The sequence below is a fragment of the Narcine bancroftii genome, chromosome 12 (genome assembly GCF_036971445.1).
Source record: "Narcine bancroftii isolate sNarBan1 chromosome 12, sNarBan1.hap1, whole genome shotgun sequence".
Lineage (NCBI taxonomy): Eukaryota > Metazoa > Chordata > Chondrichthyes > Torpediniformes > Narcinidae > Narcine > Narcine bancroftii.
This window is the reverse complement of record NC_091480.1, coordinates 69,769,672-69,794,695: the sequence shown is the minus strand read 5'-3', so window position 1 is coordinate 69,794,695 and position 25,024 is coordinate 69,769,672. Positions and strand designations below refer to the sequence as shown.

The 25,024-nt window shown below is 47.2% G+C and overlaps 1 protein-coding gene across 1 annotated transcript in view; it reads left to right on the top strand.

Moving 5' to 3' along the window:
* LOC138746655 (collagen alpha-1(II) chain-like) overlaps nucleotides 1-24,455 on the top strand; it is a 76,370-nt gene extending 51,915 nt beyond the window's left edge. The window contains exons 41-53 of the mRNA XM_069904943.1: nucleotides 1,297-1,458; nucleotides 1,667-1,774; nucleotides 6,211-6,318; nucleotides 7,535-7,588; nucleotides 9,361-9,468; nucleotides 10,544-10,597; nucleotides 17,202-17,309; nucleotides 18,633-18,686; nucleotides 19,978-20,085; nucleotides 20,891-21,179; nucleotides 21,697-21,878; nucleotides 22,660-22,899; nucleotides 23,932-24,455. Of these exons, the coding sequence (XP_069761044.1) occupies nucleotides 1,297-1,458; nucleotides 1,667-1,774; nucleotides 6,211-6,318; nucleotides 7,535-7,588; nucleotides 9,361-9,468; nucleotides 10,544-10,597; nucleotides 17,202-17,309; nucleotides 18,633-18,686; nucleotides 19,978-20,085; nucleotides 20,891-21,179; nucleotides 21,697-21,878; nucleotides 22,660-22,899; nucleotides 23,932-24,078 (1,722 nt within the window). The 3' untranslated portion in view covers nucleotides 24,079-24,455. The remainder of the gene's footprint in view (nucleotides 1-1,296; nucleotides 1,459-1,666; nucleotides 1,775-6,210; nucleotides 6,319-7,534; nucleotides 7,589-9,360; nucleotides 9,469-10,543; nucleotides 10,598-17,201; nucleotides 17,310-18,632; nucleotides 18,687-19,977; nucleotides 20,086-20,890; nucleotides 21,180-21,696; nucleotides 21,879-22,659; nucleotides 22,900-23,931) is intronic.
* The last annotated feature ends 569 nt before the right edge of the window (nucleotides 24,456-25,024 follow it).

Genomic DNA, 25,024 nt, shown 5'->3' with positions numbered 1-25,024 from the left:
CCTCCCCCCTGTCCGCATTAAACTGCATCTGTCATTGATCAGCCCATTCTCACTGCTGGTCCAGATCCCTCTGTTCTACCATACTCCTCAGTGCCCAACCATTCACCCTGTAGGTCCTTTCTTGGTTTGACCAACCTACATTTACTCTGTCTGATCCCCCTCATAATTTTAAATACCTCGATCAAATCTCCCCTTATTCTTCTACAATCCGGGGGAATAAAGATCTAAATATCAAATCTCCCCACATTCTTCTACCCTCCAAGGGAATAAAGTCCTAAATATCAAATCTCCCCTTGTTCTTCTACATTCCAGGGGAATAAAGTCCTAACCTGTTGAAACTTTCCCTGTAACTCAGCCCCTGAAGTCTGGGCAACATCCCAGTCAATCTTCTCTGCTCTCTCTCTATCTTATTGATGTCTTTTCTGTAGTTCGGTGACCAAATCTGCACACAGTTCTCCCAGTTTGGCCTCACCAATGTCTTGTACAACTTTACCACAACCTCCTGGACTCAATACTTTGATTTATGAAGGCCAACGGTGCCAAAAGCTCTCTTTACAACCACGTCCACCTGTGACGCCACTTTTGGGGAATTATGCATCTGTATTTCCAGATATTTCTGTCCTACCACACTCTTTAGTGCCTGACCATTCCCCGTGGAGGTCTTTCCTTGCTCTATCCTTCCGAAATGCCACTCCTCACACTTGTCCACGTTAAACTGCATCTGCTGTTTATCAGCCCATTCTCCCACCTGGTCCAGATTCCTCTGTTCTACCGCTTTCTTTAGTGGCCAACCATTCACTGTGGACACCCTTCCTCGGTCTGTCCTTCCAAAATGCCACACCTCACACTTGTCCACATTAAACTGCATTTGCTATTTATCAGCCCATTCTCCCAACTGGTCCAGATTCCTCTGTTCTACCGCTTTCTTTAGTGCCCAACCGTTCACTGTGGACACCCTTCCTCGGTCTGTCCTTCCAAAATGCCACACCTCACACTTGTCCACGTTAAACTGCATCTGCTGTTTATCAGCCCATTCTCCCAGCTGGTCCAGATTCCTCTGTTCTACCGCTTTCTTTAGTGCCCAACCATTCACTGTGGACACCCTTCCTCGGTCTGTCCTTCCGAAATGCAAAACCTTACCCTTCCCCGCATTAAATAGCATTTGCCGCTTTGCAGCCCAACTCCTGAACCCACCCCCCATTGACGAACGGCTGCAGATTTCCCTGATGCAGACCTGACTGGAGATGTTCATCGGCCCGATCCTGACCCCCTTTTTGCTTCCCCCTTGCCACACAGGGTAATCCTGGTCCTGTGGGTGCCCCTGGTGCCCCGGGCAAAGATGGACCCAAGGGGCTACGTGGGGACCCTGGTCAAACTGGCAGAGCAGGAGACCCCGGACTGCAAGGTCCCGCTGGCGCTCCTGGGGAGAAGGGAGAGCCTGGTGAAGATGGACCTTCTGTAAGTCGATTTGATATAGTTCTGGGGGATTTAGATGGGAGAGGGTGTTCGGCATGGACTGGAATGGCGAAGTTTGCCTGTTGCTGCGCGGAATTGTTATATGGGTTTTGGTGGGAGAAGGTATTCATCATGGACTAGAAGCTCTTCACAGGAGATCTTCTCTGCCCCTTCTCTGCATTGAAGTCCCCCCTTTGCTCTTCCCCCGCAGGGTCCTGATGGGCCATCAGGCCCTCAAGGTCTGTCGGGCCAGCGTGGTATCGTAGGTCTTCCCGGTCAACGTGGAGAAAGAGGTTTCCCCGGCCTCCCTGGCCCATCTGTGAGTATCACACAAATCTCCTCTCCTCTCCTGCCTCGTAAAGGGCTTTAGATCACAGCTGTGAGACTGCGCTCATTGACTGGCTCTTTCCCACCCCTCCCCCAGATCTCCTGACACCTGGCTCTGGATCCTCCTCCAGGGCTGCCAAGAGGATGGTCCAGACCCAGTCGTCAGCAGGGGTGGCAGGGGAGTTGGGGGGAAGGTCATTGGGGGCAGGGAAGTGGAAGTAGAATGGGGAGACATCTGAAATGGGGTCAGTTTTCTTTCCAATTTCAAGTCAAGTCTGTTTGGCCCCCAAAAGAAAATTTGGATAATTGTAAATTCCTGATTTGTTCTCATCTATACAGAGTTGCACTTGAAATATTGTGGAAGTCTGCTATGTTCAAGCCAATTTTTTATCCATACAGTCAAGAAAATGGTTGAGAACTACTGTCTTGTTGAATTTTTTGAAGAGGTGACGAGGAAGTTTGATGAGGGTAGAGCAGTAGATGTAGTCTATATGGATTTCAGTAAGGCCTTCGATAAGGTTCCACATGGAAGATTCACACGCTAGGTATTAATGTTGAGATAGTCAGATGGGTTCAACGGTGGCTAGAGGGGGAGATACCAAAGGGTCGCAGTGGGTGACCATATGTCAGGATGGAAGCGGTGTGCCTCAGGGATTGGTGTTGGGTCCCTTGTTGTTCATCATTTACATTAATGATTTGGATGATGGAGTAGTAAATTGGGTTAAGAAATATGTGGACAATACAAAAATAGGGGGAGTTGTGGAGAGTGAAGTTGGTTTTCAGGGACTGCAGAAGGATTTGGTTAGCTTAGAAGAGTGGGCTGGAAGATGGCAGATGGAGTTTAATATCGATAAGTGTGAGGTGCTTCATTTTTGGAAGAATAATCAAAACAGGACTTGTGCAGTGAAGGGGAGGGCATTGAGGAACAGAGAGATCTTGGAATAATGGTTCATTGTTCTTTGAAAGTGGTAAAGAAGGCTTTTGGTAGGCTGGCTTTTATAAATCAAAGCATAGAATGTAGGAGCTGGGAGGTGATGTTGAGACTGTTCAAGGCATTGGTGAGGTCATATTTGGAATACTGTGTGTAATCTTTTCCCCAAATTATAGGAAGGATATCAATAAGGTAGAGAGGGTACAGAGAAGATTTACTAAAATGTTGCCTGGATTGCAGTATCTAGAATACAAAGAAAGATCGAGTAGACTGGGCCTTTATTTACTGGAGTGTAGTAGGTTGAGGGGGGATTTGATAGAGGTATTTAAAATTATGAGGGGGATACAGTAGATGTGAATAGGCTCTTCCCCTTGAGGGTCCGTGTAATTGGAACGAGGGGGCATGTTATGGGTTAAAGGTAAAAGTTTAGGAGTAACATGAGAGGGAGAGGGGTGGCTGAGTGGAATGACCTTCCAGAAGAGGTGGTCAATTTTGTAATTTAAGAGGAGGTTGGATGAGTGTGTGGATGTGAGTGGATTGCAGGGCTATGGACAGGGAGTGGGGAGGAGATTACTTAAATCGGTGCAGACAAGAGGGGCCGAGATAGCCTGTTTCTGTTCTGTAATTGTTATATGTTTAAATTGCCTCTAGTGGAATGCAACTCTGAACTTCTCTCTGTTCCTGCACCAATACCCGACTTCCCAGTTATGTCAATACATTTTCTAGTGGTGGTGAAAGCAATCTGGGCAAATTTTGCTTGATACACGTTCAATTTTAATTGAGGTTTAATCCCTTGAATGCAGGAGTTCTTTTTCCCACTCTAAGCAATCCCTGCTCCGTCGGCAATCCGCGATTGGTAAGGGATTGTTAATTATCAGTTTTTAATGGAGGTTTAATCCCTCTAACATCTCCCCATTAACAATAATGTTGGACCTGCTCTGAACCTGACTCTGGTTGCTTGTTCCATAAATCATCCAGGTCAATCTCCGGCTTCTGATACGTAAATCAGTTTATAATTGAGGTTTAATCCCTCGAACACAGGCGTTCTTCTTCCCACTCCAACCAATCCCTGTGCCATTAGTGATCTGCCATCAGTAAGGGATTGCTTCAGGTGGGAAGGATAGGTTGGGGCACCCTGCTCCGGGTCCCGATTGTTACCTAAATATTTTGCTTGGGGAAGAATCGTCTTTGGCCTACTTCTCTCTGGGGTTCTGACTAAAACAGCACAATATCCTTTAAAAAACCTTGTCTCCCTACATTCTCTAACCTTATTAGACAACTTTATATTGTAGGAGGGAGCGGCAAGCACATAACGATGAGGTACTTTGGAGTTCTGAAACCACACACATAACGAGTCAATGAGGGACGATGAAAACTTTTAATTTCCACTCAAAAGCCACCTGATGTGATCCCTTGCCAATTGGCAAACATTGTCAGCATAAGGATTGCTTCGAGTGGAAAGAAAAATGTTAAGAACCTCTGTGGATGTAATTGTATGTGATTTTCTCAAGTGTAGTACAACTCAAACTTCTGTTCATTCCTGAACCATTACCTGACTTCCAAGTTATGGCAATACATTTACCCAGCTGTGGCCAAAGCCAATTGAACCAATTTTACTTTACCCCGATCATCACTGAAACGTTTTGCCTGGAGAAAAATTGCCTATGGCTTGCTTCCCTCTGGAGTTCCAAAACTGAGTGTCACAAGCCAACGACTGAAGCTGCGGCTTTCAAAACTTTCCCACTCCCACACCGCCTGAAGGAATCCCTGTCCATACAAGGGGCCTCTGTGGTTAGCGCCACTTGGTTCAGGGGTGGCTGCTCCCCTTCTGCTGCCAGGACCCCCCCCTTTAACGATCCACTCAATCAGGGACTCGTTTGAGGACTCTGCACTTGGGCCCTTGGCTGATCTCCCTTGATGCTTCCCTCTGGAGTTCTGAAACTGCGCAATATCCTTTGAAAAACCAAAGCACGCTATATTCTCTAACCTTATTGGACTACTTTACATTATAGGAGGGAGTGGCAAGCATATATCGATGAGGTATTAACCAAAGCCTTTGGAGATCTGAAACCGTCCACCTGAGTCAACGAGGGACAATTAAAACTTTTCCTTTCCTCTCACATACCACCTTAAGCCATCCCTTGCCGATCACTGAGCATCGATGTACAGATTATTTAGAGGGGAAAGAAGAAAGTTGATAACCACTGTCTTAAATTCTATATGATTTTCTCAAGTGTAGTGCTACTCTGAACTTCTGTCTGTTGCCAAATTGATACCTGACTTCCCAGTTATGGCAATACATTTCCCAGCTGTGAACAAAGCCAATTGAACCATTTTTACTTGACACAATTTTAATTGAGGTTTAATCACATTAATTTTCTCCCCGCTCACAAGCTCCTTTAAGTAATCCCCATGCTCTGCGATCGGTAAGGGATTGTGTCAGGTGGCATGTGGGTGAGAAGGGAAGGTTGTGAATCCACTGCTCCATACCCCCAATTGCTGATGAAATATTTTGCTTGAGAAAAATCACCAGTGGCCCCCCCCCCACCCAGAGTTCTGAAACTGTGAACGTCATAAGTTGACAAGGGACGGCAAAGTCAGTGGTTCTCAAACTTTCTCTTTCCACTCACATGCCAGCTGAGGCAATCCCTTACTGATCACAGAGCAATGATGGTGTAGGGATTACATAGAGTGGAAAGAAGAAGGTTAAGAACCCCTGCATTAGAGGGATTAAACATCGGTTAAAATTGAATACATATCAAGTAAAATTTGTTCAAATTACCTTTGCAATAGCTAGAAAATGTTTTGCCATAACTTGGATGTCAGATATTGATTTGGGATGGAAAGAAGTTCGGACTTGCACTCCACTTGAGAAAATTGCGTACAATTTAAGACAGGGGATCTCAAACTTTTACTTTCCACTCTCATCCCACTTGTTGATTGCTGCAGCGTTCCCTGTAGATGTTTTGGATGGTGGGGAGGGTTTTTTCAGATCTAGTTTCAATAGAGATCCTACCAACTATGTCAAATCTTCATGGAAATGAATTCAAAGGCAGAGACTTTGAGTTTATCAACATAAGATCACCTGACTGTTATAGGGCCTTGTGTATTGGGGTCTGGGGGTATAGGTCCCACCTCTGTTATAGGGCCCCATGTATGGTGGAGGAGTAGCAGCTGTTCCTGAACCTGGTGGTGCAAGTCTTGTGGCCCCTGTGCCCCTTTCCTGATGGCAGCCATGGGAGCAGTGAGTGCCGGGTGGTGTGTATCCTTGTTATTTGCTGCAGTATTCCCTGTACATGTTCTCAATGGTGGGGAGGGTTTTTTCAGATCCTGTTTCAATAGAGATCCTATCAACTATGCCAAACCTGTGGTGGAAATTAACACAAAGATGGAGACTTTGAGATTCTCTGTGCTTGGGGGGAGGGTTTTCCCCCATACTGGACCCCGTGTTTGGTCCCAGGAAACACAAAATAGAATCTCTCCTTTTTCCCTTTCAGGGTGAGCCTGGAAAACAAGGAGGCCCAGGACCTTCCGGCGACAGAGGACCCCCTGGTGCCGTTGGGCCACCAGGTCTCACAGGACCCGCTGGAGAAGCAGGGCGCGAGGTTTGTATATTTTCCATACTGCATATGATGATCCGCTCCTGATGTCGTGCTATCCCATTTATTCCCAACCCTCCCTGCTTTTATTTTCCTTCTGTCCATGTGCCTGCCTCTCAAATGCCCCCCCCCCAATCCCAGCCTCCGCCGCCTCCCCCCATCCCCCCCCTCCCCCAGCGAGAGGTGTTCCAGGCCACCATGACTCTCTGCACTGAACAGAAAAATACTTCCCTCCCTTCACTCTGTACGCGCATCCTCTGGTCCCGCCCTGGGGAAACGGGCGCTGGCCATCCAACCTGTCTGTGCCTCTCAGGACCTTGCAGACCTCTATCAAGTTTAGTCTCCTGCTACGTTGTAAACCAGCAGCCATATAAATTCACCAAGAGAGTATCACTAAAATAATTTTTAGTGATAATAATTATTGAACTTGTTCTCTGCACTGAGCCCCACTCAAAGCATATAGAGTGTCCATCCCATTTTTCTATCTACTCCAGAATTCAATCCCCCTATTAACAATACTTAATTTCCATCCTGTCCTGTAATGAGGTGACCAGAAATTAACAAAACACTCTGTGTGGTCTTCCAAACCGTCTCTCTCCCCATGTCTCTCTCTCCCCCTCTCTCTCACCCCTCTCTCTCTCTCCCCTCCTCCCTCCCCCCTCTCTTCCCCCTCACCTTCTCTCTCTCCTTATCTTCCCCCCACTCTCTCTCTTCTCACCCTCTCTCCCCTCATTTCTCTCTCTCCCCAATCTCTCCCCCACCCCACATCTCTCTCCCCTTTTCTTAAGATAAACATGACACAGTTGGAGAGAGCCACCTAGTCAAATTTTGTGGATGCAAGCCATTCCATTTCCCTAAGATCGTTCTTTCCCATCGCAATGTAGATAGGTCTGCGTCCTGACCACATGCATGAATTGGAGCTTGTCCCCCACTTCTGGAGGTACCACCCCAACACAAGTTCAGCTGCGAACAGACATCCAGTGTCACCAGCAAAGTCTTAAAAATAGCTCTCCCAATGTCGGGTCTGCTAGAGATAGAGAAAACACCTCAGATTTACCTCGATCGCATACAGAGAAAAGTACAGAATTTTTCTTTCCGCATCTGAGCACTTTAAACCGGATTGAAGAACAACAAGCACATATTGAAGATTCCTCTGGAAGGTTTATCTGAAGTTCCTCCTTTACCCACACCCTTTTAATGTTGTCTTGTATTGTCCCAACAGGGTAATCCTGGAGCAGATGGCCCCCCAGGCCGTGATGGTGCACCTGGAAATAAGGTACAGTGATCTAAGAGATCAGAAATACAATTGTTTGGGCAGATTAGGGATAGTCAGCATGGTTTTGTGTCCGGTAGGGTCATGTTCAACCAATCTTATTGAGATTTTCAAGGAGTTTACCAAGAAGGTAGACTAAGGAAAGGCTATGCATGTTGTCTACATGGACTTTAGTCAGGGCTTCGAGAAGTTCCCACATGGGAGGTTGGTTCAGACACTGGGTTGGAACATTATGGTAAAGTTGTACAAGTTTTTCAAGGAGGTTTCCAGGAAGGTAGACGAAGGAAAGGCTGTGGACGGTGACTAGTGGTGTGCCTTGGGTGTCAGTGCTGGGACCACTGTTACCAATGATCTGGATGATAACGTGATGAATTGGATCATCAAGTTTGCAGACAACATGAAGATTGGAGGCATTGTGGACAGCGAGGAAGGTTTTCAAAGATTTTACCTGCTGGGAGAATGGGCTGATAAATGGCAGATGGAGTTTAATGCAGACAAGGGTGAGGTGTTGCATTTCAGAAGGACAGACCAAGGAAGGACGTTCACAGGGAACGGTCGGGTTCTGAGGAGTGCGGTAGGACAGAGGGATCTGGGAATACGGATACATAATTCCCTGAAGCTGGCATCAAAGTTGGACAGGGTTGTAAAGAGACCTTTTGGCACATTGGCCTTCATAAATCAAAGTATTGAGTACAGGCTTGGGATGTTAGGGTAAAGTTGTACAAGACATTGGTGAGGCCAAATTTGGAGCATTGTGTGCAGTTTTGGTTACCGAACAACAGGAAAGATCTCAATAAGATAGAGAGAGTGCAGAGAAGATCAACTGGGATGTTTCCTGGGCTTCAGATTTATGGTCAGAGGACGTACACGAGATCATGTACGACCCTGAGTTTCCTTTTCCCCTGCAGGCTAGACAGAATTACTGCAAAAATTAACTGTACATGTAAACAAATAAAGGTCTGTAAACAGATTTATCGTCAGAGGACGTACACGACATTATGTACTGCCCTGAGATCCTTTTTTCCCCCAGGCACAGGAAAAAACTCTACAGAATGTACACATGTAGACAACCAAAAGAACTGTAAACAAATAACAGTTAAACAAACTGACTGTGCAATACAGAAAGAGAGCAAAGAAAATCATCAAGTTCACAAGTTAGAGTCCCTGATTGAGTTTGTTTCTGAGGGGACTAACGGCGGAGGGGAAGCAGGTTTTCCTGAACCTGGTGGTTAACAGAGATCCTACCGACTATGCCAACTCTGTCATGGATATTAACTCAAAGGCAGAGACTTTGAAATTCTCTAAGTTGATCATCATCAGATCACCTATCAGTTATATGGCACCATGTATCGGGTTCTGGGGGGGAGTAGTTCTGGGCTCTGTTATAGGGCCCTATGTATGGTGGAGGGGTCAGAGCTGTTCCTGAATCTGGCAGTGTGAGTCCTGTGCCCACCATGCCTCTTTCCTGAGGGAAGCAGCATGTGCTTGGTGGTGCAGGGCTTTGCCAATCACCGCTGCCCATATACAGGACCATTCCCTTGGGTATTGGTGTTTCCCGTGCCAGATGCTTTCAATCGCACCTCTGTGGAAAGTCCAACCAGATTCTTGAGGCACTGATGGGCTTCCTTTGCAGTGCCATTGACCCAGGAAGAGAGATCCTCTGATACCGCAACTCCCTAAATGTCCCATCCCCCCCCACCGTTGATTCGCCCCAAAAAACAGATTTCAGCTCTAATCCGCTGCAGTTTGCTGATGACTTTACTTCTTGCTGACAGGGTGAACGAGGTCAGACTGGCCCAGCAGGTGCCTCAGGCTCTGCCGGTGCGCCGGGCGCTCCTGGTCCTGTTGGCCCAACTGGAAAGCAAGGGAACAGAGGTGAACCTGTGAGTATCCGTGGCTTTGGAATGTCGGTGGTGTCCTTTCTGGCTCTTCACTTTCCCTTTTTAAAATATGTTTTTTATACTTGAATTCAAAAGAAAAACAGTCGCCTTTACTACATTGATGGCCAGACGAGCAATGTCAATGAACTGGGAAGCTAAAGTTAAATTAACTCGTTACAGGATAACAAGCTTGATCTGATTAATAAAACTTCATTCTGTGCATGACATTGTCGTGGAATACGCATGCCCAAAGTTAAACTATCTCGTTACTGGAGAACATGCTCAATCTGATTAATAAAACTTAATTTAATGTCGCGCGTAGAATACACATGTTCAAAGTTAAACTATCTCATTATGGGGCAGTGCACTCGATCTGATTAATAAAACTTCATTCTGTGCACGACATTGTTTAATTTTTCAGAAATTTTATTATATAAAACCCATCCTGATCTTAAAGACTGGCAACCTCTCCTAAGAATTTATTAATAAAATTTAATCATCTGATCTTCACTGATGGAGGGAAATAAAATTAAAACTAGTCCGGAAGAGAAAGTGATTCTACTAACCACGGTCATGTGGAAATATTTTATAGAAGGTCCCCAAGTCTCTTCAAATTTAACAGCAGGGTCAAATGTACGACTCCCAAACTTTCTCTTAACTTAAACATGGCATCATTTAAGAGAGCCTCTGAGTTAGTGGCTTAGAATCTCTCCCCTCCTCTATCTTCCCTCTCTCTTCCCCTCCCCTTCTCTCTCCCCTCTCTCTTCCATCTCTCCCCCCCTCTCTCCCCACCTCCCCTCCCCCATAGCTCTCACAATGTCAGGTCTGTTAGATTTGCCTCAATCGCAAACAGGGCTAACATTGAAAAAGATACAAGCCAATTTGTCTTTTGACGTATGAACGCTTTTAAACCAGATCAAGGAATGATGAGCACATATTGAAGATTCCCTCAGGAAGATGTGGCTGAAGTTCCTCTTTTACCCGTGTTGTTATGAGGTTAACAATCTTTGTGTTGAATTATTGTGCTTTGACTGTATGTTATCATCAAAATAAATTAAATTGTGTTCTTTTGATGCAGGGTGTCCAAGGCCCAATGGGTCCTTCCGGACCGGCAGGTGCCCGTGGAATGCCTGTGAGTAATTTCATTTTAATTTTTAAATTATTATTCATGGTGGGCTTGGACTGCAGAAGGTTGGGTGGAAATCTTAGGTTGAACCCTCACGGTGGAGGGTGGAGAATAGGAGAGTGGACTGGGCACAGGCGAAAATATTGAATTTTCGAATTTACAGTCGACGTCACTAACATCCCTGAGATTCCTCTTTCCTTGCAGAATTACTGCTAATCGGCAGTGCAAAGATTAACTGTACATGTAAACAAATAAACAGATTTACTCTCGGAGGATGTATACAACATCAAGTATGTCCCTGAGATTCCTACATCCCCGTGGGCCAGGCAGAATTACTGCTAATCGGCATTACAAAAATTAACTGTACATGTAAACAAATATACAGATTTATCATCAGAAAACATGTCCCTGAGATTCCTTTCTCAGAATACTTTCTCCCGCCTAACCCACTGACCCATATAACAATTACAGCACTGAAACAGGACAACCTGGCCCTTCTAGTCTGTCCTGAACACCTTCTCCCACCTAACCTCACTGACACATCTAACAATTACAGCACAGAAACAGGCCAACTTGGCCCTTCTAGTCCATATTGAACACCTTCTCCCACCTAAACCCATTGAACCATATAGCAATTACAGCACAGAAACAGGCCAGTTTGTCCCTTCTAGTCTGTGCCAAACACTTTCTCCCATGAAACCCCACTGATCCATATAACAATTACAGCACAGAAACAGGCCAGTTCGTTCCTTCTAGTCTGTGCCGAATAGTGGTGGACGTAAGGGTCACCCCCCACACTCAGTGTGATGGCCTTGGAAACAGCCGGACTGATGTGGTCTCCCCGACAGGAAGTCAGGAACCCCCAGTGGCAGAAGGGAGGTGCACCCTAGGGCCCAACCTCCCAACCCGCTACTGAACTATGATCATACTACTATTAACTTAACTCCCCCCCATCTAATTGTAACTGCATGTGTATGTGATATGTGTGCAGTTACGAGCCCAGAGGACCTCAAACAAAAGTTGCTTTTAATAATCTTTAAACCTGGAAACAGGTTCAAACTCCACTTAATACTATTAACTTAACTCCCCTTCTAATTCTAAGTGCACATATATATAATGTGTGTGTATAAGTTCAGAAAAGTTCTTTAATTCACAGTCCAATCTCACTCCTCCAAGTTCACTGGTTGCAGTCAATTCTTCTGCTGTGCACAGAACTTAACATTTATGAATCTTCACCAGGCTTTGGTACTTTAAAAGTAAAGGGTTACCGCTCAGGAAGGTTCTCATTGGGGTTTCAGAGAGAGATTCGTTGCTCATTGGACACCCACAACTGATCCCTTCCGATCAACCCCTTCAGTGTCTTGAAAGGTAAAGGGTTACTGCTTAGAAAGTTTCTTGTCAGGTTTTTAGAGAGAGATTTGTTGCTCGTTGGACACAAACTGATCCCTTCTGATCAGCCACATCAGTGTCTTGAAAGGTAAAGGGTTACCGCTCAGGAAGGTTCTTGTTGGGTTTTCATAGAGAGGTTCATTGCTCGTTGGATGCAAACTGATTCCTTCCGATCAGCTACTAATCAACCTAAGAAGACAAAAATCTCCATCAAGCTGCTTCAGAATAGCTTTTAAAATTCGGTCATCTCAAACTTCCTTGATCTTTTCTCCATGTCAAGTCACCCTTGCCAAATTTCCTCTCCATAAAAACTCCCTGATATTCTTATTTGGCCATCTAAAAGAAAACACGTTGGGTGCCTCAATCGATGAGCGAATGTTTTGCTTTTTTGGAGAAATCGTTTAGAATTTCACCCATCTCTTCTGGCTCCCTCCTCATCCTCAAGGGGCCCAGTTTTACCCCTCACTATTCTTTTAGTGTACCTGTCAAAGTACCCCTTTGGATTTATTTTAAACTTCCCTGCCAAAGCAGCTCTGTGGCTCCTGTTTACCCTTCAAATCTCCTGAAGATTTTTTGTGACCGCTCCTCAAGGGTTCACCCCTTCCTTGCAGCTTGTACTCATGAGACATCGGGCGAGAGTTGGTATCAGACCAGAGTCACTGCCTCCCGGTGGCCGTCCAGGCGTGTTCTGCTGGAAACGAGGACCCTTATGGGCCTCTCCTCCCTGGGTAACCCCTATATAACAATTGCCATACAGAAACAGGCCACCTAGGCCCCTCTGGTCCATGCTGATCTAAGTGATCTCCTCTGACCCCTAACTCTCCAATCCCCAATTGCAAAATTTGACCTCATCGCGACCACTTCTCCCAGAAGTTTGTTCCGCTCAGGCACCCCTCTCTCTGAGTGAAGAATCTCCCTACTCACGTTACACCTAAACGTTTTCCCCATCCCTTAACTTATGACCCCTCGTTCCAATCCCACCTACACTCAAGGGGAAAGAGCCTATTCACATCTATCCCCCTCATAATTTTAAACACCTCTATCAAATCTCCCCTCAGCCTTCTACACTCCAATGAATAAAGACCCAGTCCACTCAATCTTTCTTTGTATTCTAGATACTGCAATCCAGGTCACATTTTTGTAAATCTCCTCTGCACCCTCTCTACCTCGTTGAAGTCCTTCCTATAATTCTGGGACCAGAACTGCATACAGTATTCCAAATTTGTCCTCACCAATGCCTTGAACAGTCTCAACATCACGTCCCAGCTCCTATATTCTATGCTTTGATTTATAAAGGCCAGCCTACCAAAAGCCTTCTTTATCACCCTATTCATGAGAATCCACTTTCAAAGAATGATGAACCGTTATTCCAAGATCTCTCTGTTCCTCAATGCCCTCCCCTTCACTGCATATGTCCTGTTTTGATTATTTTTCCCAATATGAGGCACCTCACACTTGATATTAAACTCCATCTACCATCTTCCAGCCCACTTTTCTAAGCAAGTCCAAATCCTTCTACAGTCGCCAAAAACCATCTTCACTCTCTACAACCCCCCCTATTTTTGTATCGTCCGCATATTTACTAACCCAATTTACCAATCCATCATCCAAATCAATGTAAATGACAAGCAACAAGGGACCCAACACCGATCCCTGAGGCACACCGACTCATCACCGGCCTCCATCCTGACACAGTTTTCCACCATGACTCTCTAGCATCTTCCCCTCCAGCCACCGTTGAACCCATCTGACTATCTCAACATTAATATCCAGCACCCGAATCTTCCATGTGGAACCTTATCGAAGGTCTTGCTGAAGTGTGAGTAGCGGCATTTCACCAGTGGCCTCCCAGAAGGTCTCCACCCTCATTCTGCACTGTCTCCCCACAGTGCCAAGCTAGAGTCGAGCTCAACAGGGTCTTCTTTCCCCGCCACTTCTGCCAAGCCCGTTCCCGTGGCTGCAGTTTCGCGAAGTAGGGACAGTGTGAATCTCATTCATACATTCTCGCCCGTCACTAATTAGATGATGAGGCGCTTGGAAAATACATGGATTGCAAAAAGAAGCTTAAGAAAGACATTAGGAGAGCGAAAAGAAGGTAGTGATCAGGGTGAAAGTAAATCCAAAGGGTATTTACAAATATGTGAAGAGCAAAAGGACAGTGAAGGATAAAATTGGTCCCTTAGAGAATCAGGGCAGACAACTATGTGTGGAGCCGAATGGAGCTGGGGGAGGAGATATTGAATGAGTTCTTCTCTTCAGGAGAAGGATATGGAATCATGTAGGATAAGGGAAGCCAAAGGGATGATTATGGAAAATGCGGGGATTAGGAAAGTGGTGCGGGGGGGGGGGGGTGTTGGAATGAGTTCTTCTCTTCGGGAGAAGGATATGGCATCATGTAGCATAAGGGAAGCCAAAGAGGTGATTATGGAAAATGCGGGGATTAGGAAAGGGGGGGGGGGGAGAGTGTTGGAACTTTTGAGGCAGACGAAGGTGGACAAGTCCCCAGGTCCTGATGGGATATTCCCCAGGACCTCGAGGGAAGTCAGGGAGAAATAGTGGAGGCTCTGACAGTAATCTTTCAACAGTTACTGGAGGTGGGGGGGCATGGTGCTGCAGGATTGGCGTGTCGCAAACGTGGTTACACTGTTTAAAAAGGGCTTCAGGTGTAGGCCCAGCAATGATAGACCAGTAAGTTTGACGTCAGTGGTTGGTAAACTAATGGAAAGTATTCTTATAGATAATATATAAGAGAGGCAGGGATTGATCAGGGACACCCGACATAGGTTTGTGCAGGGAAGGTCATGTTTGACAAATCTTGTTGAATTTTTTGAGAAGGTGTCTAGGAAGGTTGATGAGGGTAGAGCAGTAGATGTAGTGTACATGGATTTCAGTAAGGCCTTCGATAAGGTTCCACATGAAAGGTTCAGGCGCTAGGTATTAATGTTGAAATAGTCAGATGGGTTCAACAGTGGCTAGAGGGTAGATGCCAGAGAGTCATGGTGGATAACTGTCTGTCAAGATGGAGGCCGGTGATGTGCGGTGTGCCTCAGAGATCAGTGTTGGGTTCCTTCTTGTTTATCATTTACATTAATGATTTGGATGATGGAATAGTAAATTGGGTTAGTAAATGTGTGGACAATACAAAAATAGGGGGAGTTGTGGATAGTAAAGATGGTTTTCAGAGACTGCAGGAGGATTTGGACTGCTTAGAAGAGTGGGCTGGAAGATGGCAGATGGAGTTTAATATCAATAAGTGTGAGGTGCTTCATTTTGGGAAGAATAATCGAAACAGGACGTATGCAGTGAAGGGGACGGCACTGAGGAATGCAGAGGAACAGAGAGATCTTGGAATAATGGTTCATTGTTCTTTGAAAGTGGAATCTTGTGGATAGAGTGGTAAAGAAGGATTTTGGTAGACTGGCCTTAATAAATCAAAGCATAGAATATAGGAGCTGGGAGGTGATGTTGAGACTGTTTAAGGCATTGGTTAAGCCAAATTTGGAATACCGTGTGCAGTTCTGGTCCCCAAATTATAGGAAGGATATCAATAAGGTAGAGAGGGTGCAGAGATTTACTAAAATGTTGCCTGGATTGCAGTATTTAGAATACAAAGAAAGATTGAGTAGACTGGGTCTTTATTCATTGGAGTGTAGAGGTTGAGGGGGGATTTGATTAAGGTATTTAAAATTATGAGGGGGATAGACAGAGTAGATGTGAATAGTTTCTTCCCCTTGAGGGTAAGTGAGATTGAAACGAGGGGTCATAAGAGTTAGGGGGCAAAAGTTTAGAAGTAACATGAGAGGGAGAGGGATGGCTGAGTGGAATGACCTTCTGGAAGAGGTGGCCAATTTTGTCATTTAAGGGAAGGTTGGATAAGTGCATGGATGTGAAGAGATTGGAGGGTTATGGACAGGGAGTGGGTAGGAGATCACTTAAATCAGTGTGGACTAGAGGGGCCAAGATAGCCTGTTTCTGTACTGTAATTGTGTTATGGTTATAACGCTATGTTGTTTTTGACAATGATGAGGTGCATTTTTCACAGTTTAAAGGGTTGTGTCCATTACTGTTGTTATTGGGAACGAGCCCCAATCTTTAAACTGTTGTATTGTTATAGCCAATCGTCTTTGGCCAAGGTGAACATCTTGTTATTAGGCTTGGTGTAAACCACTGATTCTTGGGCAACTCTAGGCCGGGAGCGGTGGCTGGGAGATCAGAGTGAAGAGGATATCCGGGAGTGACTGCGGGGTGAAGGACGGAGTGGAACGGGGAGAACTCGGACAGTCCAGACAAAAGTTGCTTTTAATTTTCTTTGAACATTAACGTAGGAACAAACTTTAACTGATTAACTCAACACCCCCCCCCCCCCCCCCACACCAAGCGCATGTGTACGCTTTCAGCAAGGTTCTCCAATTCGAAGTCCGGCCTCACTCCTCCAAGTTCACCGGTATCATGCAATTCTTCTACTGTATGCAAAATTTAACATTTGTGAAGCTTTGCCAGGCTCTGGGGCTCAGGAATGTCTTTGCTGGCTATTTCGGGGAGGGGGTTGATGCTCATTGGATGCAAACTGATTCCCTCTGATCAGCCACTTCTTGCTGGAAAAATTTGCCTCCCCCCATCCATGGGTTTCCCAAGCGATCGCCTCTTCTTCTGGGTCACTGCCAAGTTCCCCTTGTTTCAGGAGAAACACTCCAGCCAGCCGTTTCCTCTTGTGAGGACAGCAAGAGTTTTGAACGGAGGGGTTCTTCAAAAGCCACTGGTGCCTGGATGTCTGGCTTCAGCAAAGCACTTGCATTTTGAATGAGGTGTCTTTTGTGAAGTGCTATTCTGTTTGTGAAGTGTAACCTACACATTAAACCCCCCACAATCTATCTCTTTTAAAGACACATTTTACCCATAACTATTCTAACATACCCCGTAACACTCTCCCCCTATAAAGGAATTTTAAATGAGATGTGGTGGAAGTATCTGTTTGTGAAGTGACCTACACTAAACCCCAGTAATCTATCTTTTAATAACATTTATGTATAATATAAAATGTAATAGTACCCGTAACAATCTCCCTCTCCAAATAATTTTAACTCTCGAGTTTTGTTACACTGTGAATTGTAACCTACACTAAACCCCACAATCTCTTTTTGAAGACACACTTTACCCATAACCAATATGACCCATAACACTTGCCAACCTTAACCTGGTCCACTTGATCTCCTTCCTGCAGGGTCCTCAAGGTCCTCGTGGAGACAAGGGTGAAGCTGGAGAGACGGGGGAGAGAGGCCAGAAAGGTCACAGAGGTTTCACTGGCCTACAAGGTCTGCCAGGGCCCCCCGTGAGTACTGTTGTATTTTATTTTTGTTTGAAAGAAACTCAGATTAAATTGAAAATGTAATCTCAATCCTGCCAGTGCATCGTTTGATCCCACATGCATCTAGTCTTCCTAATGGCTCAGGTAGTGATTTGGAAGATTTCTGTGTGAGGTGATGCATTTTGGAAGGAGAAACCAGAAGGGTGAGTACAGGGTAAATGGTCAGTGACTGAAGATTGTGGATGAACAGAGAGACCTTGGGGTCCAAATCCACACATCCCTCAAGGTCACCGCACAGGTTGACAGGATAGTTAAGGAGGTCTTTGGGATACTGGGCTTCATTAGTTGAGGGATTAAATTCAGTAGAGAGGTCAGTTGGAACTCAACAAATCGCTGATGTGACCACACTTGAGTGACGTTCAGTTCTGGTTGCCTTGTTACAGGGAGGGTGTGGAGAGGGCACAGAGGAGATTCACCAGGACATTCACCTCATTACAGGAAGGGTGTGGAGAGGGTGCAGAGATTCACCAGGATATTGACCTCATTACAGGAAGGGTGTGGAGAGGGTGCAGAGGAGATTCACCAGGTCATTGCCCGGATTGGAAAACAGGTCTTATGAGGCAAGGTTAGCAGAGCTGGGACTTTTCTCTTTGGAGCATAGAAGGATGAGGGGAAACTTAATTGGAGAGTGCAGAGAAGATTTACCAGGATGGTTCCTGGGCTAACATAGATCAGCTCTTGGACTGTACTTATGGGGAGTGTAGAAGAAGGAGAAGGGATCTCACAGACAGGTTTGGACAGAGTGGATGGGAATAAGACGTTGCCCTTGGTGGGTGAATCCAGGACTAAAGGGCAAGGTCTCAGAATGAGAGAGTGCCCATTTGAAACCGAGAGGGGGAAAATTCCTTGAGCCAGAGATTTGTGGAGGTCAGATCATTGGGGGTATTCAAGAGGGAGTTTGATGGAGACCTAATGAGTCGGAGGATACGGGGAAAAGTCTGGGAATTGGAACTAGATGGGAAGAAGCTGTCCTTGTGCTGCTGAGTGCTCATCTTTAGGCTCCCGGACCCTTCCCCCCTCCCCCCCGCCCGATGGTAGCAGAGTGAAGAGGACATGGCTTGGTTGGTGGGGGGGGGGTCCTTGAAGATCGAGGCTACTTTCTTACGATACCACCTCATGCCACAACAACCCTCGAGTTTATTCATGCCCTGAGGGTTACCAGGCAGGGAAGGCTCACTGCGGTACACCTGCAGAAGTTTACGAGAGTCTTCACACCTCGGAGAGCTTGCGCTGATTTCGAGATACGAGTGAGAGGCATTAATTGATTTATGTTTTGTTCTCTTCCAGGGCCCCTCAGGTGATCAAGGAGCTGTTGGACCGGTCGGTCCTTCCGGTCCCAGAGTGAGTACCAGCTGTTCGTTTGGGGCTTTTCACTAAAGAACAATACTCCAGAGTCAGAGCCCTTGAATGAGTCCCTCATTGAATTGGTCACTGAGGGGGTCTGGCAGTGGAAGGGGAGAGGCTATTCCTGAACCTGGTGGTTAATAGAGATCTTACCGACTATGCCAAATCTGTGGCGGAAATTAACTCACAGACGGAGAATTTGAGATTCTGAGTTTATCAGCAAAAGATCATTTGTCTGTTATAGGGCTGTGTGTATTGGGGTCTGGGGGTAAATCCAGGCTCTGTTATAGGGCCCATATATGGTGGTGCCAGTCTTGTGGCCCCTGCACCCCTTTCCTGATGGCAGCCGTGAGAACAGCGTGTGCGCTGAATGGTGTGGATCCTTGATGCAGCATTTTCCTGTAGATATTCTCGATGGTGGGGGGGGGTTTCAGTTCCTGTTTTGTGAGAGATCCTACCGACAATGCCAAATCTGTCACAGAAATTAACTCAAAGCCGAAGACTTTGAGATTCTCTGGGTTTATCAACACAAGATCATCTGTCTGTCATAGGACCCAATGTATCGGGATGTATACGCAGTTAAAGTGATGGGGACCTGCGTCTGAATCCTGTGCTCCCTGTCAGGAGTTTGCATGATGTCCTGTTCTCACACCCCAACCGCTTTCCTCCGGCCATTCGAAATGTGCTGGGGTAGGGGCCAGGTTGTGTAAATTGGGCACATGGGCTGTGCATCCAACCAAAAGGAACTTTAGGCCCACCCCCGAGACCCGTCTTGGAGTCAACCCCACTCTGTTCTGCCACACAGCGGTCTGGCGGTCAGTGCAACACCTTCATGGTGCCAATGTAAGGGTTAAAATGGCTTGCAGACATATTTATTAGCTTGCATTGGTCTGAGAAGATTGTGTTGACATTCTCTTGAATGTCTCTATAGGAACAGGGTTCTTTATCAAGGTTTTGTTTTGAATTTGCTTTTTAGATGGAGGCAAGCCGGACAATTCTTTTTGACCGCCCTTTTGATTGTATTCATGTTTTATTGTCAGTTTTTATCAATTGTTTTAAGTGTAGTTTAATGGACAGCGAGCAAATTGTGGGGGCGTTGCCACGATGACTGCGTGTCACTACGATCGATGATGGAGGGGAGAAAACTGTAGCAGCCGGCGAATGGGGTTCGAACCCCGTGCTGCCGGCGAGGTGTTCGTGCATCCTCCCTCCCACTTCCGTGGCACCCAATGAGCTGAAATGAAAATATTAGATTTGATTGACGGGTGGTCTGTTGCTGCTATTTCAGGGAGCGCCCGGCCCCATCGGGCCGTCAGGAAAGGATGGATCGAATGGTCTCCCAGGCCCCATTGGTCCCCCCGGTCCACGAGGTCGGTCTGGTGAGAGCGGTCCAGCGGTAAGTATCATGCTGTCTTCTACCCGCTATTTGTGCTGAGGGTCTCCATTCCATCTCAGTACATCTAACAGCCTATTCTCATCTGTGGCCCACCTCCTGGATTTCCCCACCCCTTCAATGTCCCAGCCCCCACCACCGTCCCCCTGGCAGGGCCTTCTGGGCCCCTACAACACTGTGTAAAATAAAAACTTCCCTCCCTTCACTTTGTACATGCATCCTCTGGCATTTACTGATCCTGCCCTGTGGAATGGGTATTGGCCATCCAATCTGTCTGTGCCTCTCAAGACCTTATAGACCTCTATCAAGTCTATGCTCCTGTTACATCTTAGACCAGCAGCGATAGAAAATCACCAAGAATGTGATATCTTCAAAACAAATAAGTTTTCATAATAATTGATGAACTCATTCTCTGCACTGAGACCCACTCAAAGCATAGAGTGGCCATCCCATTTTTCTACTCTACTCCTGAAATCAATGGTACTTTATTTCCATCCTGGTAAATCTCTGCACCCTCTCCACACCCTTCCTGTAACGAGGCGACCACCAGAACGTTCAGTTCTGGTCACCTCGTTACAGGACCGGTGTGGAGAGAGTGCAGAGGAGATTCACCAGGACATTACCTGGATTGGAAAATAACCATCATTAATTGGGGGATTGAATTCAGGAATTGAGCAGTACAATGGGATGGACACTCTGTATGCTATCAGTGGGGCTCAGTGCAGAGAACGAGTTACTGGACTCTTTTGCTAGAGGTCAGCAAGAAGTGATTGCAGCATGAATCTTGACACTTCTCTGCCCATCGCAGGGTCCCCCTGGGAACGCAGGCCCCCCCGGACCCCCGGGGCCCCCTGGGCCTGGCATCGACATGTCCACCTTCGCCGGCCTGTCGGCCCCTGAGAAGGCGCCGGACCCCCTCCGGTACTTCCGTGCAGATGAGGCGGCAGCCAACCTGCGCCAGCGAGACGAGGACGTGGACACCGCCCTGAAGGATCTCAATGGCCGGATCGAGGGCATCCGCAGCCCAGAGGGTAGCAGGAAGAACCCAGCCCGGACCTGCCGCGACCTGAAGCTTTGTCACCCAGACTGGAGGAGCGGTACGGGGGGGGGGGGGGGGTGCTTCGAGCCTGCTCTGGTGGACACTGGGGGACAGGCCCCATGGGTGACATGGGTTCGTGGACCTAAAAGGAGGGGGGAGGGAGAAGGGGAGAGAGAGGAAAGCAGGAAAGAGAAGTGGGGGAGAGAGAGGTGGGGGGAGATAGGGGGAAGAGGGAGGAGAGAGGAGGAAGAGAAAGGAAAGGCTGTGGACATGTCTCCATGGACGTTAGTCATGGCTTCGACAAGGTTACCAAGAAGGTAGATGAAAGAAAGGCTGTGGACGTTGTCTACATGGACTGTAGTCAGGGCTTTGACAAGGTTACCAAGAAGATAGATGAAGGGAAGTCTGTGGACATTGTCTACATTAACTTTAGTCAAGACTCTGACAAAGTCCCACGTGGGAGGTTGGTTCAGACAATGGGTTGGGACATTATGGTCAAGTTGTGCAAGTTGCAGACGATTGAGCGGAGATTTGATAGAGATGTTTAATATCTTCAATATCTTCTTCCATCGCAGGAGATTACTGGGTCGATCCTAACCAGGGCTGCACTCTCGACGCTATCAAGGTCTTCTGTAATATGGAAACAGGCGAGACCTGTGTGTATCCCAACCCAGCAAGCGTTCCCCGCAAGAACTGGTGGTCCAGCAAGGCAAAGAAACACGTATGGTTTGGGGAGACTATGAACGGTGGATACCATGTAAGTTCCTGAAGGACACAGCACCGATCCTCGTTCAGCCTCACCCTGCTTCCTCCCATCCATGTAGCTCTCTGAAAAAAATAACTCAACCCCCCCCCCCCCCCATATTCCTCCTAAACCTCTCCCCTTTCACTCGTTCCACAACTTTCTCCATGTGACGAAGTTCCCCCTAAACGTTTCCCCTTCTACACTCCAGGGAATATAGTCCTAAATACCTCGATCAAATCTCCCCTCTTTCTTCTATCCTCCAGGGGAATAAAGTCCTAAATATCCACACTCTAAAGTGAAAACTCCCAGCTCTGCTAACCTTGCTTCATAAGACTTGTATCCCAATCCGGGCAACAACCTGGTAAATGTTATCTTCACTCTCTCCAGAGCTTCCACATCTTTCCTGTAATAAAGTACCAAACACTCTCTCCCACCTAAACCCACTGACCTATATGACAATTACAGCACAGAAACAGGCCAACTTGGCCCTTCTATTCAAAGCCAAACACTTTCTCCCACCTAACCCTACTGGCCTATATAACAATTACAGAAACAGGCCAACTGGCCCTTCTAGCCCATGCTGAATCTCCCACCTAATCCCACTGATCCATATAACGATTACAGAAACAGGTCAACTCGGCCCTTCTCGTCCACGCTGAACCTTTCAGTTCTTCCCCCCCCCCCTCCCCCCCACCTCCGGCCCTTCAGACACTCACCGGAGGGGGCTTGCACACATTGGGCTCATTTCCTAATCACTCTGCTGACTGAGCCTTGACCTCCCTCTACCTTCCAGTTCAGCTACGGAGACAGCAGTCTGCCGGCCAGCGCAGCCACAATCCAGATGACCTTCTTGCGTCTGTTGTCGACTGAGGCGTCCCAGAACCTCACTTATCACTGCAAGAACAGTATTGCCTACATGGACAGAGCGATGGGTAACCTTAAAAAAGCTGTCCGATTGCAAGGGGCCAATGACATCGAACTGCGGGCGGAAGGCAGCAGGTTTACCTACACAGTCCTGGAGGACACCTGTACAGTACGTCCTTCCTATTCTCCACTGAGGGCTGGGTGTTTATCCTCTCCAGTCGGGGCCATGCACAAAATAATTCCTAACACACGTCCCACTGCATTAGGGGGGTTAAAGGTGGGGGGGGGGAGGAGAGAGAGGAAGGGAGAGTGAAGGGGGAGAGAGAGAGAGGGAAGGGAGAGGGGGTGTTAAAGGTGGAGAGGGTGGAGAGAGGGGTGTGTTAAAGGAGGAGAGAGGGGGGGTTAAAGGTGGGGGAGAAAGAAAAGGGTAGAGAGGGGGAGAGATGGGACTGGGGGAGAGAGAGGGAAGGGGAGAGAGAGGGGAGAGGGAGAGAAAGGAGGAAGAGATAGGGAGAGAGAGGAGGAAGAGATGGGGAGAAAGGGGAAGGGAGGGAGAAATAGAGGTTGAGAGAGGGGGGGGTGAGAGAGAGGGAGGAGTGATGGGGAGGGAGAACAGCACTCTCCCACCGGTCCCCGCCTGCTGGATCCACCCTCATGCGCAGTGAGCCCAGAGAACATTTGAGGGGAGACAGTGTGGGTGCAGGATAGCGAATGTAAAGGGAAGCTTGGTTCCCTTCTGTCATTCGCAACTCCTGCCTGCACGGTTGAGACGAGATAGCACTTTTCACGAATCCCGTAAATGTAGACACCCTCCACCCCCAGGTCCCCTTCTACATCAAATTAGTCCAGAGCGGGGACGTCGAATTAGACCGGGGGGGGGGGGGGGGGAAATGACATCGAACTAGACCAGAGGGCGCGGGGGGGGGGGGGAACGACATCGAACTAGACCAGAGGGCGCGGTGGGGGGGGGAATAAAAGTAGACCAGAGGGAGAACATTGAACTAGACCAAGAGGGGAAACATCCTACTAATCGTGAGGGGAATCTTCCCTTCCAATCTTACTGCACCGCGTAAACGTAGATCCCAACCCCCTCCTTCCTGTGGTGTAGGGTGGGGTTTCATTCCTGCCTGCATCAAGATCGCGTGCCGGGGGCGGATCTGGCAATTGATGTCAGCGTTCTTCTATGTTCCCCCCCCACTAGAAACACACCGGAAATTGGGGCCGGACAGTGATCGCCTACAGGACCCAGAAGACAGCCCGACTCCCGATCATTGACATCGCGCCCCTGGACGTCGGAGGCCCAGATCAGGAATTCGGTGTGGACATCGGGCCGGCCTGCTTCCTGTAACGCAAGGAGGGAAGGAGATGAGAGAGAGAGAGAGAGAGAGAGAGAGAGAGAGAGAGGAGGGGGGTTGGTGGTGGTGTGCGTGTAGGACTTTATCCGCACACTGGCCGGCATTGGAGAGTCGCGGGCCAACATATTTTTTTGTGGGGGGGTGGGAGCGAACTCTGCGGTGAAATCGGCCGATTTATTTATTGTAAGATCTGTGGGTCAAGCGAAACATTTCTCGAAGCTGTACCTATTTGTAAAAAAAAGTAATTTTAAAACTTTGCGTCCATGAAACTGTAAAATACAGAAAGGAATGGTGCTATTAAGTTGTCGAACTGGTGTGTAAACGCGAAGGTGAATCCATATATTAAAAAGCCACCCGTAATAAGCGCAAATCGATCCGGGCTTTGTTTTCTGAATTCTCCTCCCTCGCAGCCCAGAGCTTCGAGGGCAGGGTCAGACTGGTCCAAACTGGACAGAGCGGCATTTACGACCACCCAGAGGAACACAGCAGTTTCGGAGATGAGAGGGAAGTTTATATTTTGAGAGCGTCAAACCTTTTCCTTGAACTGTAAATCTCCCCTTCTTCTTTTGCCCTCCAGGGGAATAAAGGCCTAAATATCAATTATCCCCTCATTCTTCTACCATCCAGGGGAAATAAAGTCCAAAATAATAAATCCCCCTCATTCTTCTACCCTCTGAGGGAATTAAAGTCCTAAATATCCAATCTCCCCTCTTTCTTCGACGCTCCAGAGAGGTTTGCCGAATTTTCTTTTCTGAAAGTGTCATACTGTTTCCTAAGGGGTTTTCCTGAACCTCTGCATTTGCACGTTCCAGCATACACTGTTCAGCTAGCATTCGGATTCCTAAGTTGCCGCTGTGCTCTTCCTGGCCTCTGCCAAAGCGATCGTTACGATCTGAAATCTGGATGGGTTCGTTATAAGGTTTCTGTCAGGGTTTCAGA